This window comes from Aegilops tauschii, chromosome 7, assembly GCF_002575655.3.
Source record: "Aegilops tauschii subsp. strangulata cultivar AL8/78 chromosome 7, Aet v6.0, whole genome shotgun sequence".
In the NCBI taxonomy this organism is placed as follows: domain Eukaryota; kingdom Viridiplantae; phylum Streptophyta; class Magnoliopsida; order Poales; family Poaceae; genus Aegilops; species Aegilops tauschii.
Genome location: NC_053041.3, coordinates 464,135,672 through 464,148,744, shown reverse-complemented (window position 1 = coordinate 464,148,744; position 13,073 = coordinate 464,135,672). Strand labels below are relative to the sequence as shown.

Here is a 13,073-nt window from a genome sequence, read left to right as displayed (position 1 = left end):
TAATGCCAATCGCTCCTCGGGAGAGGATTGCTCCAGGTACTGTAGCAGCAGTGCAACATGGTGGGTTTGGTCGGATTTGTCAGCCACCGGTTCTCTTGGATTTCTCGGTCCCCTTCGTGCCTGTATGCTGCATGCACACATGCATAGACTTTTCTACGGCAGGGGGTGCCATTAGGACACGCGATTAAAACACGACGCCCATGGCACGGCGCGCTTAAAAGTAATCGGGGTTGTTAGTGTGCTTCCAGTTTTGGCAACATCATGTCATAATCCACCTGGGTTTTTTGTATTAATACGGGATGGGTGCCGCGGCAGTGTCTGGTTAAATTGGCCGCGCAAGCCGTTAATGATGATTTTCCCGATTTTATTTAAAATCATTGAAACTTGTTCATCGCTAAATGCATTAGGGCACAGCAAAAGGCTAATATTTTATTTCAGGAGTACAAATGTTTGCGGAGTTAATGGTGTATTTTGCCATCCATGAAGTCAGTGGAATTGTGTAAATAAGACTCTATTCAGTTTTTGGAGTGGAGGTGGGCGGACGGGGGAGGGGGGGGGGGGGGTGGTTGGTTGGGCGGAATGGGAGGGAGGTCGGGTGACGCTTGTATTGCCGGAGTGGACGTCATTCTCACAGAAAATCATTAGATGGGAACCGGTAGTGGCATTTAACAGGGCACGTTGACAGTCGAGGTGTGAGGTTTAGTCGGGATTACCCGTCATGCCTAATTTTGGTTAGCTTGAAGCAATGTTCAATAAAACGCCATTGTTTGGTGTTTATATACGATCGGATGTCACCCATGTATAGAACCGTCACAGTTAGTTCAGTTCATCTTGGTATTCGAGTTGGTTGTAATGCATATTTTGGATGGTATGTGCATAGGTTTAGGGTTTAAGTATCGATCGAACTGCATTGAAGTTGGGGCTTAAGTACAAGGAAAAAAAGATTGAACGCTTGAAAAAATATGATCAATTTATCTATGTAGTCCAGCATACGTAGCCTTAGCATTGAAAACCGAAAAAATCGATTATTGTCACCTTTCTTATCCTTAATAGGTACGATCATAGGTTGACACCGATGCACCGTGCACCTCTATACGGAATGTCATGCATATGTATTTTTGGAGTATGAGGAGCATGACTAACAATATTTCGAGAATGTAACTAGTTGATGTCAGTGTATCAAAATGGTTGATTTGTTTTTCGCAATTACTACCCAACATTATGATAAGTGGGATAGTTGATACCAATGCACCCATTGGTAGAAGCTAGTGTGTAAGTACTACTCTATTTAGTTTGTGGTGTGGAGGTTGGCAGTGCCGGGGAGGGGGGTGGGGGGCTGGAGAGGGAGGTTGGGTGACGCTTTGGTAGGCCGGAGTGGACGGCATGCTCATAGACAACCATTAGTTAAGAAGAAGCAATGCCATTTAACAGGCTGCATTGACATTCGAGGTGTCAGGTTGAGTCGACATTACCCCTCATGCCAAATTTCGCTTCGCTTGAAGAAATGTTCAAGCAGACGCCATCGTTTGGTGTTCATATACGGTCGGATGTCAGCCCTTTAGTCCTAGTTGGTTATAATGCATAAATTGGATGGTAGGTGCATAAGTTTAGGGTTTAAGGATCGATCGAAATCCATTGAACTTCGGGCTTATGTACGGGAAAAAAATTGAATGCTGCAAAATTTGATCAATATTGTATGTAGTACAACATACGTTGCTTTATCATTGGAAACATAATTTTTTTTGTTTCAATCACTTTTGTTATCCATAATAGATACGAGCATAGGTTAATACACATGCATCGTGAACCTCTATACAGAATGACATGCATATGCCTTGTTGGACCCTGAGGACCATGTCTAACAATAATTCGAGAATGACACTAGTTGATATCATTTGTATGAAAAACGGTTGATTTGTTGTTCACAATTATTGCCCAACATTATGTTAAGTGGCATACTTGATATCAATGTGGACAACATTCAAAATATTTCAGTTGATTTGCCGAATCACTCTCCGTGTCAAAGGGGGTAAAATGTGCTAATCTCAGAGATAGTTTTTTTGTAGCCGCTCTGAAACAATTGATTTTCATCATATATTATTCCATGAAGGAGTATTCTGTGCCTCTAGCAGTTTGTTTTACGTGCAGGTGTGTGTCTATAATCGGCATAGTGAAGCAATGCCAAGAGGGCTGTAGTTATTTTTTCAGCCAGTTAAAATTTTGTAGCATGCCCCGCAGTGATGAAATATGCCCCGCAGTCTACATATATCTAATGCTTGACACACTCGAAGTATCGCATGCAAAGTAATCCGACGGGGATCCAAGTCACCCATCGATAAAATGTGCCGTGTAACTACTAATATGTGTAGTTTGGGGAGAGGAGATGTGGCGGGAGGTTGGTCAGAGGGCGGGAATGGGGTTAACATTTGATAGGGCAGAGTGGACGATATGTACATAGACAATCATGAGCCGGGAAGAGACACCAGAATTTCCCATGCCGAACTGACTTCCGAGGTGTGAGGTTGACTCAAGATTACCCCTCATCCACAAGTTCTGATCTCTCGAAGCAATTTTCAGTCAAACGGCATCGTTTGCGGTTCATATACAATCGAACGACGGTCGCGCACGCACTCGTCATAGTTATTATACTTCATTTTGGTGTTCGAGTTGGTTGCAACGGATAAATTTGAAGGCATATGTACGAAATTAGGTTTTAAGCGGTGACGAAAATGGAATGAACTCGGGGCTTAATTACAATTTTTTGTTTATGATGCACGCCGGAGAAATATGATCAACTTTACCAGGTAGCCAACTACATGTAGTTTGAGCATTGAACCCCCCCCCCCCCCCCCCCCCCCCCCCCAAAAAAATCATTTCTCTCAATTTTGATCTCATTGACAATACTACATCATACACTTAAAAAAATCAGTGTGTAAATAGTATCCACGTAGACCGTAACACAATGTCATTTAGAGGCAAGTATAAAGTCAAACGTGTGTCCTGACAGACAAATACAGATGAAGAAAAGAGAAATCACTATCGAAGCCGAAGCAAGTCATTTAATTCATTTTGTCCAAAGCGGAACCTAACTTTATTTTTGCACCTAACGCAACACCTGCATCAACCCAAACACTTGTCCACCGGGCGGAGTTTTTTTTCCTTGCTAAACCAAAGATAAATCCACTAGTACTTGAGCATACTAGGGAGGCTGCATTTCTCGATGACGCGGCACTAACTTCTGCTTACTAACACTAATGACGGCTCTAACGACTGCATGAAGTTTTCTTATTCAGCAAGCCTTGCGCGCTTGGATGGGTTGGCGTAGTCGTTGATGTCCGTGCTTGATTGACGAACGCAGTTGGTGGTTGATCCGCAGCAGCTGCCCGTGTAAGTGCATTTGTCTCCGTCAGACAAGATCTGCTCTTCTGGATCATGAGTGGCCACCTCTTCCAGGACCGCAAGCCGGGAATGCACTTCAGGTTCTTCTTCGGCATCTCCATTTTCCACTCGTTCACCTTCAGCTCTGGCGTGAACTGAAGCCTGCACGCATAAGTCAACGTAGTTAGATCTGCAGTCGTAACACGAATGCAAAAGCCCCACATGAAATATTCATGTCTGGAGCTCGGAAGGGGGCAAGATCAGAATCTGCAAACTGATTAGGCGCAGTCGTACCTCAATCGACGCTGTATTGTGGGAGAACCCTCCATCATCCGCAGACCCGACTGACTGTTGATCAAGCTTGCTTGTGGCGGCTAGTGCATCGCAAGGAGAGCTTGAAGAAACATGCGTAAGAGAGCATCCGCTCGACACCCTTGCAGACATCTATGCCGTAGCACAAATAGTTCTCCCTCTTCTCCTTTTCTGATGTGAGATAGCACGGCGAGGATGAGAAGGATGGAAGATTAGAACACTACAGGCTCTTGGACAGCGTAGGAGTGGCAAGCTTTAAGTAGAGCTCATTGCGCTGAGCGCGCCCATGTAGTTTGAAATTCAAACTTGGGGGATTCCCGCTCACAGCATACACCAGGGTTCAGTTGACACGTAAACGCCTGTTTTGCTGCGATGCATAATGAATGCTTACTTGTACTCGGTCAAAATGAGGCCTCCACGACAAGTGAGTCTACCATGTACATGGTGGCAGTAGGAACTTGTTTTTATTATGACAGTAATTTGTCCCAGTCTACAGACTTGACAGCCATACCGACATGTCACACAGAATAGTTATACATGCATGGTACAGATAAGCTCAAATTTTACATGGAGATAATAGCATGCCTTGTGCTTACGAAGATGATATAATTGCGTTTTCATGCAGATTAGTGTTGTCAACAACATGCAGAACAACCTTTGGATTGTTGCATGTGTTTCTTCTGTGCCCACCGACGCCACAAATTGAACACTTTGCCTCTTTCCTTTGTTTTGGAGGCAGATCTCCTCTTTGGGGGCAGGTGGTGCTCTTGTGCCCAGGTTCTCGGCATATACTGCAAAAACGAGTTCGCTTGCTTGTTCCACATTTGTCAGCATCATCTCCACCCGCTGCCTTCTTGAACTTCTTGCTTTTCCAGCCCCGATCATCGTACGGAGGTTTGTCTCTGCTTGTCGTTGGTCGGCCAGCCTTTCTCTTCCATTCTGGAGCTTTTAGGCCAATGAAATCCCCAATTGCGCTGCATTCAACATCACTTGTATTACTAACTAGTGGTGCTATTTCTGCTGCTGCTTCCTTACCTTTATCCGTCAGTTGTTGAATTCTGTCTTCCAATCCCCATCCATCACGCACAGCAGCAATGGGTGTCAGTTTATCCATTGTTATCTTAAGCATCTCCATCGCGCACTCATATGCTTCTAGATTTGCATCCGATAGTCTAACCACTTCAAGTGCATGTGTGTACACATTTGCATGCCTGAACGTTACTGAATTTACAGAAATGCTATCCTTCTGAAGGTACGAGAGGTGAGCTGGCAGAATATCCCTTGCATCCTTTGTCCAACGCTTCAGAATATGATTCGCGTGTATATGGTCTATGCCAATGAAATCAAGCACCTGTCACACGCACACCGTTGCAACATCAGTTTTTATTTCTCTAAGCCAGAAGGGTATGTTGCTGCAGCAGAATGATGAACTAAAAAGCGAACTCACCTTGATAGCATGGCAGCAGAGCAGTCCAGTGTGTTCAAAATTTCCACACTCACATATGATTTTTTCTCCTTCATTGACAACTTCAACTTTGTATAGTATCCTGCACCACTGCTCATGTCTCTCTGGATGGTACCGGTTCACAAAATATGTTTTCCCTTTACTAACTTCTTCTACCTTGTATTGTCCTGCTTCACATATGATTTCTACAAATTTCTCAAAAATGGCCCGTGTGTAGATTTTGCTGGCATGCAACTCGATTGGTGTCTTCAGCTTCAGCACCGGGGCTACCTGCACATGTTCGACCATTAGATAGCAAACTTGACAGAAATGTTCAGTAATACAAACTTTTGGACACATTTCTATCAAACTTACTATCTTTGTTCTTCTTTCTTCATAGTTCTCATTTGCTTCTCTATCAAAAAGAAGCCTCATGAACTGGCGAACAAACAGATGCATTGGGAAACTAGCTTGGACATAAGTTTTCAACATATGGTTTGCACTCTCGCTGCGTTGTGTGCTTGTCATCTTTGCACAAAATTTGCCATGGAAATATGGCTTTGCCCACTTTTTCCTTGTTTCATATATTTGGGTCAGATAGTGGTGTTTTTGTAAACCATATGTTTCAATGAGTTGTTTCCATGCAGTCTCAAATTCGTCAACTGTGAGCATGTGATGTATTATCTTGTGAAATTCTGACATGAATTTGCTTCGCTTTGTGTAATGTTGCCCAAGAAATTCTTTTGCCCACTTGAGCACATGCCACTTGTACCAACGGTGAGTAGTATCTGGCATCACTTTCTTTATAGCTAACTCCATTGCTCGGGATTGATCTACAGACATGCACAAAGACACATAGTAATATTAGTATATCGACGATGTGCAGTAACTGAACATGAACATGTTGATTGGCAGCAAGTTATGGATTCCTCCTACTTACCAGTGAGTATTGTTTGTGGCTTCTTCCCCCCATCATGCGGATGAACTCAGTGAAGACCCATTCAAACCTCTCCTCTGTTTCATCTCTGACTAGCACCCCGTCAAAAATGATACTCTGAAAGTGATTATTGACTCCTGCAAATAATCCAAATGGCATGTCATACATGTTTGTGCGGTATGTTGTATCGAATGTAATGGCATCTCCAAAATAGTGGTATTGTGCTCTGCTAGCTCCGGTTGACCATAACAAATTTCTTATGCGGCTGTCTTGATCAAGTTGTACTCTATAGTACAACCCAGAATCTGTTGCTCCCAGCTCAGCAAAGACATCGACGGTCTTCTTCACATCATTGTCAGCTTGCTCTCTGCTGATCTTGCCACACAGCCCTCGCAACGCTCTCTTGCTGAATGGTACATTGCTCATTGAACCAAAGAAGCTACCAATAATATTATACACCTTTCCAATGCTAATATTATTTTCGCGGAGTTGCTTGATAACATCTCGCGTGTATATGTCAATATGCTTGTGTGAAGGCCAGTATATTTTCTCACCATATTTTTCAGTCAGCGCGTGGTTGTGATCTGCCCTGTACTCAGTTATGTACCAGCCATTGCCGCTTGATCGAAGCAGTCTTATCATTGCAGGGCATCTGCATCGGCAAGTTCTTATATTACTCTTCTTTGGTATCCCCTGCAGCAAACACAACAATTGCCCGTGTGGCGATATTCTTATTATTCTGTAACATCAAGGCAGGCCAAATATATATGCCAATGATTTTCAGAAAGTGCACTTACAGAGCATCCACAAACTATCTCCTGCATACATTTTGTTCTTCCCACATTTAGCCGCCTTTTCCCGTATCTAACTCCAAAACCAATCTCCCATGAGTAGAGATTGTAGAAATCGTAGGCATCTCCAAGTGAATCAAATTTGGTACCCATAGCAGGAACTACGACAGTGTCAGTTTTCTTTTCGGCATATCTTCGTAAGGTTTCTTCCAAAGCACTCACCCTGTCAGCACAAGGGTGGCGCTCACTAGATGCTGCCCCGACACGGATTCTGCATTAGTTAAAAGAACGCATATGAAGCATGACGTTTGGACACTTTTGGTTATATATGTAATCCATGGAATCGGATAGTTAACCAGTGCGTAATAAGATACAATGACAAAATGTTATATACGCATGTAATGGTAACTGAAGATTGGGCACAGTGTTGCACCTCTTTGTCCAGCCTAGGGCTTCAGGCGTGGTAGATTCCTCAGGTACTTGTGCGTACAAGGCAATTGCACCGCAATTGCTGTTGACCGGAGCATCTCCTACATCACCAATGCTTGATTCAGCAGGCTCACACTCCATGGATTTGTACTTCTCATTATCAAACAAGGGCTGTCCCGCAGCAAGATCTGAGAGCGGAAATCTTGTGCCAGAAGGATAGAACAGATCAGGTCTTAAAACCAGCTAATACCGCACGGGTTAGTTGATAGGAGCTGAAAAAAAATACCTGTCGACGGGATCTGACAGGAAGTCGGCTTCATCATCTCCGGCGGTCGCCATCTGCATAGCCATGAGCTCCTGGTCTAGGCGGCAAGGAGAGAAAGAGGATATATTTGTGTTACTGTTTACCTACGACTAGACGACCGTGGGCCGAAAGTTGGGTACCCATTTACTTTCCACGGCTGGGCACCCAACTACCCATTCATGCAACGGCGTCTCCGTAACGGACGGCGGCGGCGATAGGTTATGGGCCGCTACCACACTTCTGTACTGACGGAACACCTCGAAGATGGGCTGTTAAAACCGGGTTAACTCGGACGGCGGGGTAACTGCACTGTCGTGTACGCACATGATAGCATTAAATCCAATCGTGCACGCGTCATTGACTCGTTCGTCCACGCATCGAGAGCGCGCGAGCCCGAGCACACCATCGCCGTTCTTGGAGGAATACCTATTTATAGCCCGCGAGAAGATGAGAAGGGAAAACTGAAACGAACACCAAAGGCCTACTAGTAGCGTCGTCTCTAGATCAGTCAATGAAAGCAGCACCGATTAAGCATCTAAAGCTAACTGACCAAAGCAGCGCCGATTAACAGGGTAGAACAACACCGATTGGCAAGCCAAACCTACCACGGTACGACACACAACAACGCGTGGATCGCACCGATCGAAACACGCAAGGCAACATGAAGGAGCCACATGGCCCACACGCACCCAAAATCGCTAACCACACCCACGAATTCAGCACACACGTTCACAAAATTTTGACCATAAGCCTAGAGCCACCACGCGATTTCTACCCCACAGCGTACCAAAAAATACACGTGCCATGTTCAAACTTACCCATAGGTCATTTTCATACATGTGGGTAAATCTTGGAGCGAAAACGCCCCATAATTCCAAAAAAGGCTACGATTGTAATTTATCTCATCTCAGGGTGTTTTATGCAAATGTAGACAGAGTAACTTTGACAAATATTGAAATGCGTTTTTTTACCAAACTGCATCTTTTATTAAACGTTCAAACACATAGGGATACAGATGATGTCGGGCAAACAAGTAAGCCACACGTGGCACCCGGGAGTAAGAGAAGCATCTGTCTTTGATAAGGCATGGGTCTCTCTGTTATGTTTCCAATTTTCATGAATAAACTTGATATCTTGAAATAAACTTCTCTGGTGCTTGATGTCTTGCAAGATAGCAAAATACCGGCAGGAAACTTCAGCTTGTATATTCGTCACTACTTCTAGACAATCCGATGCCGCGCACACTAAGTGGACATGTAAATCAGTGGCAAGTGAGAGAGCCTCATTGCATGCCTATGCTTCGAGTACTGTTGGATCCAGAAGACCCTCAAAGATAATAGCCGAGTCACTAAAATAATTACCTCTCTTATCCCTACAGATCACTGCTAAAGCTCCACAGTCCCCGATCTTGGAAAAGCCGCCATCCACATTCATCTTCACATCGTGGCTATCGGACGGGACCCACCCAGTCAGTGGCGGTTGCTCGTTGTTATTTCCTGAAATGACATGCAGGCCTCTCGCATTTACATGCAGGTCCTTACAATGTGGCTTCTTCTCAGGGATCAACTCGAGCTCAACCATGAATTTGTTGACGAAAATATGAGTACTCAGCGGACTTTGAAACTGATTATCATGGATGGCTCGACGCCTCGCCCACCAAATTTCCCACATCGTCACAAACACGCGTGCCGAGGGTAGCGTGTCAACAAGCCATAACATCCAAAGCTTGGCGTCCTCCGTCCGGTTTGAGATGATAGTCTCGGTAAGATCTTCATCGGCAAGGGCCCAATTGCACTGCGCCATACGGCAGTCAAAGAGAGAGTGGCGCCATGTATCTACTACTATGTGACATAATGAACACACAACGGAATCAGCTATGCTTCTGTGCTTACGAACATCTCCTGTAGGGATCAAAGTTTTGGCTAATCTTTAGAAAAAAACTCTGACTTTCGAGGGAACAACAGCTCCCCAAAGCTTAGACCATGACCGACGATGTGCTTCACCATTTGAGTGTCCTTCATTGTGTTCTAGCCAATCTGTGTGTTACTGCTTGGTGGATGATAAAAGCCTGTACGCGGAACGCATCGTGAAGATGGCTTTCCGTTCATAATGCCATGACCAGAAATCCTCTCGGACCTTGGAGCTTAGAGGAATGTTTAACATCGCTTCCTTATCCATCGCATAAAAGTGCTCGTCAAGGGCGTCACAGTCCCATGCTGCGGTGGCAGAGTCGATGAGCTCCGAGACCTTGTGCGGAGGACTTGAAGATTTTGGGCACATGGGTCGGAGTTTAAAATCCAATTGTCGAGCAAGATGTTGGTATCCTCACCCAAACGAATCCGCTTCACTAGACCAAGTTTTAACATGTCCCTTCCTTCAACTATAGAGTGCCAAACTTGTGATGGGTTCTTCCCCACCTCTGCTTCAAGAATCGAAGATGAAAGGGTAGTACACAACCTTTAATATCTGGGTGTCGAGGGAGTTGGGTTCATGGAGGAGACGCCAGGCTTGTCGCGCAAGCAAAGCCAGGTTAAAGAGTGCGATGTCGCAGAAACCCCCGCCTCCCATAAATTTTGGATGTGACATAACTTTCCAAGAGACCCAGCCGGTCTTCCTCTCTCCTTTCTTGGATCCCCACCAAAACTTCCTCAAAAGATCACTGATGTGCTGACATAAACCCCTTGGCAGTCTGGAGCAAGCCATAGAGTACGTAGGGATTGCTTGAGCAACCGACTTAATGAGCACCTCCTTTCCTCCAACTGACAAAGCCTTCTCCATCTAGCCTTGCACTTGCTTCCAAATTCTATCTTTGAGGTACTTGAAAGACCCTTCCTTGGCTCTTCCCACATTAGATGGGAGGCCAAGGTATTTTTCGGTCAATTTCTCATTTTGGACTTCAAGAATCTGTTTTACCTTCTGCCTCAGTTTCAGAGCAACCCTTGCTGAAGAGTATTGAAGACTTCTCCCTGTTAATACGCTGCCCTGAAGCAGCACAATATCTTTGCAAAAGAAAGTCCACTCTATTCGCCATCTCAGGTGTAGCATTAAAGAACAAGAGGCTGTCATCAGCAAAAAATAGGTGATTTACCTGGGGAGCACTGACTACCACCGTAATGCCCTGTACACGTTCAGTTGGACTTGTGGATCTCAGCAGACATGAGAGACCTTTCGCAGTGAATAAGAATAGGTACGGAGATATAGGATCGCCCTGCCTGAGACCGCGGGAGGGTCTGAATTCCTCTTGCTTCCCTCCATTAAAAATGACAAAAAAAAAGGAAACTGATGTGACACACCTCATCACGGAAAGAAGGGCGCTTCGTTATTGGACCGGCTCGTTTTCACCTCTTGTCTCCTTGTATTTTTAACCGATATATCATCTTTTATATATAAAGAAGGCGAAAAACTAGGCTACCATCTTGTCTAGCGTAAAAAGCTAGGCCAGCATTCTGTAAGCTAGTGTTTGTACGTCACCAAAGCAACCCGCATTGTTTATTTCTTGTATAGCATATTTTCTTCTTTAACCTTTTGTTTCACATTTTTATTTTCCTTTGTTTCACTTTTTCCATTTTTGCATATGAATTTTTTAATTTCACTTTCATGATTAAATAAATGTTTGTATAAATTTAAAAGTATTTATGTATTTTAAATAATGCTCATAGAATTTGAAAAGTGTTTATGTTTTTAGAAAATGTCAGCATATTTTGAAAAATTCTCATAACTTAGAAATGTGTGAATTTCGAAAATTGATCATGATTTTTAAAAAGAGTTCACATATTTAAAAAAATTATGTACCTAAACAGTGTTCATGTATTTTAAAAATGTGTTCATGGATTTAAAAAAACACACAATTAAAAAGGGTTCACGTGTTGGAACTTTTTTTCAAAATAATATTCATGATATATAAAAAAGTGTTCTTGCATTATTTTTGAAAAACATGTGTTCTCAAGGAAAAATGTCCATGTATAAGTCAAAGAAACTAAATATTGTTTAAAAACTATTCAATGTATGTTCATTTAGTTTTGGAAAATGGTTTTTGTGTTATATTAGTGTATTTATGAAAATATGTTTATATATAGGAAAAATAAAATTTAAAACAAAAAGGAACATAAATAATAGAAATGAATAAGAAATAAATAAAAATAAAAGTAGTAAACCAAAAACAATCCTTGAAGAAACATCAAAACAATAAAATGACAAAAAAGGAAAGAAAAAAACTGAAATACAGTTGAAAACTCGAAGAAATCAGATCAGGTGTTGTGGGATGGGTCGGCCAGTGCAGTGCTTATATTCGATTTGTGGAAGGCAGTCCGTGTAGATTGTCTCATCTCTTACGTGCGAGTCCCCTCCACCTTCACGCCTCCTTGGTCGAAGAGCCAAGCCTATTTACACTAGTAGAAAATGACCCATTTGTCCCGGTTCCAGGGGTCCTTTAGCCCTGGTTCTAGAACCGGGACTAAAGCCCAAAACCTTTAGTCCCGATTCGCTTACGAACCGGGACAGAAGGGGCTCCACGTGGCCGCTGCGGGGCCCCTAGGCAGGAGGACCTTTAGTCCCGGTTGGTAACACCAACCGAGACCAAAAGGCATCCACGCGTCAGCAGCTGGCAGGAGCAGGGGTTTTTGTTTTTTTGAAGGGGGGGGGGGTTAGGGGGTTTAGGGGTTTTTGGAGGGTTAATTTAGGGGTTTCATATATTGTGTTAGCTAGCTAATAGAGAGAAGTGACATCTCTTATCTCCGTGCTTGGTCGACGCTAGCTACTATATGTATAGAGAGAACCCGACACGCTAGTTAGTAAGCAAATGAAGGAACCATTAATTACAAAAGATCGTCATGAACATATACAGAGAGGAGTGACCTCTCTTTCTCCGAGAGATTTGTCGAACAACAAGTTTTCGTATATCTGTCTGACGCTACTAGCTACATATATACAATATAAGATCTCTTACAATCCCTAACATCTCATGTCTATATCAATTTCCACATGGTATTCTCCGGCTTTATTGATGACGTGGTCAAGAAAGAATCCCGCCAATTCCTCTTGAATTGCTCGTATGCGATCATGTGGTAGGAGTTCATCCCGCATCTGCCAGATCTAATTTGAAGAAGGGGGTCAATACATGTATATGAATGAAACTCAACACAAATGATGGTAATAAAATAAAATTGTGAATATTTTTTCTTACGCACTTCATATTGTTTTTCACAGTAGCCCCGCTTAGATGCCGTCGCATTGTAGATGAACTCGCAAACGTAGTATCCACAAAAATCATTCCCAGCTTCCTACCACAAGCACTTTATGAGAAATAGAGGTCAATCAAACTGATAAGCAAGCATGGTAAATGGTATTGATGAAACTAGCTAGAATCAATGGGAGATGCGCGGAACTAGGTAGTAGTACTTACTTTCAGGTGTGTAAATCGCAGCTCCCTCGGTAGTCCCGGAAAAATTGCGGTGAACTCTTTCCAAACCCTGCCAGACA

The 13,073-nt window shown here is 43.4% G+C and overlaps 1 protein-coding gene across 3 annotated transcripts; it reads right to left on the bottom strand.

Annotated features, from left to right (window-relative positions):
• Positions 1 to 3,041: 3,041 nt before the first annotated feature.
• On the bottom strand, positions 3,042 to 7,696 carry LOC109737004 (protein FAR1-RELATED SEQUENCE 5-like). 3 transcript variants are annotated; one of them, XM_040394110.2, is made up of 9 exons: positions 7,578 to 7,696; positions 7,296 to 7,493; positions 6,869 to 7,133; positions 6,626 to 6,764; positions 6,075 to 6,208; positions 5,510 to 5,967; positions 5,138 to 5,425; positions 3,673 to 5,041; positions 3,042 to 3,540 (listed from the first exon to the last, which is right to left on the bottom strand). In XM_040394110.2, exons 1-6 carry the CDS (start codon positions 7,640 to 7,642, stop codon positions 5,944 to 5,946), a joined length of 825 nt encoding a protein of 274 aa, XP_040250044.1. In that variant the 5' UTR covers positions 7,643 to 7,696; the 3' UTR covers positions 3,042 to 3,540; positions 3,673 to 5,041; positions 5,138 to 5,425; positions 5,510 to 5,943. The 3 variants fall into 3 exon arrangements, with proteins under 3 accessions (XP_040250044.1, XP_040250043.1, XP_020151826.4); XM_040394109.2 differs by having other exon boundaries at positions 6,075 to 6,764; XM_020296237.4 differs by lacking the exons at positions 6,075 to 6,208; positions 6,626 to 6,764; positions 6,869 to 7,133; positions 7,296 to 7,493; positions 7,578 to 7,696 and having other exon boundaries at positions 5,510 to 5,943.
• Between the last annotated feature and the right edge of the window lie 5,377 nt (positions 7,697 to 13,073).

Bases quoted from the DNA above. Each gene is read 5' to 3' on its own strand.
- LOC109737004 (XM_020296237.4), bottom strand. From the start codon at position 5,929: ATGCCAGATACTACTCACCGTTGGTACAAGTGGCATGTGCTCAAGTGG. The intron at 5,426-5,509 runs GTAAGTTTGATA...GAACATGTGCAG, and splicing joins AAGAAAGAAGAACAAAGATA to GTAGCCCCGGTGCTGAAGCT. The intron at 5,042-5,137 runs GTGAGTTCGCTT...TGCGTGTGACAG, and splicing joins TCTGCTGCCATGCTATCAAG to GTGCTTGATTTCATTGGCAT.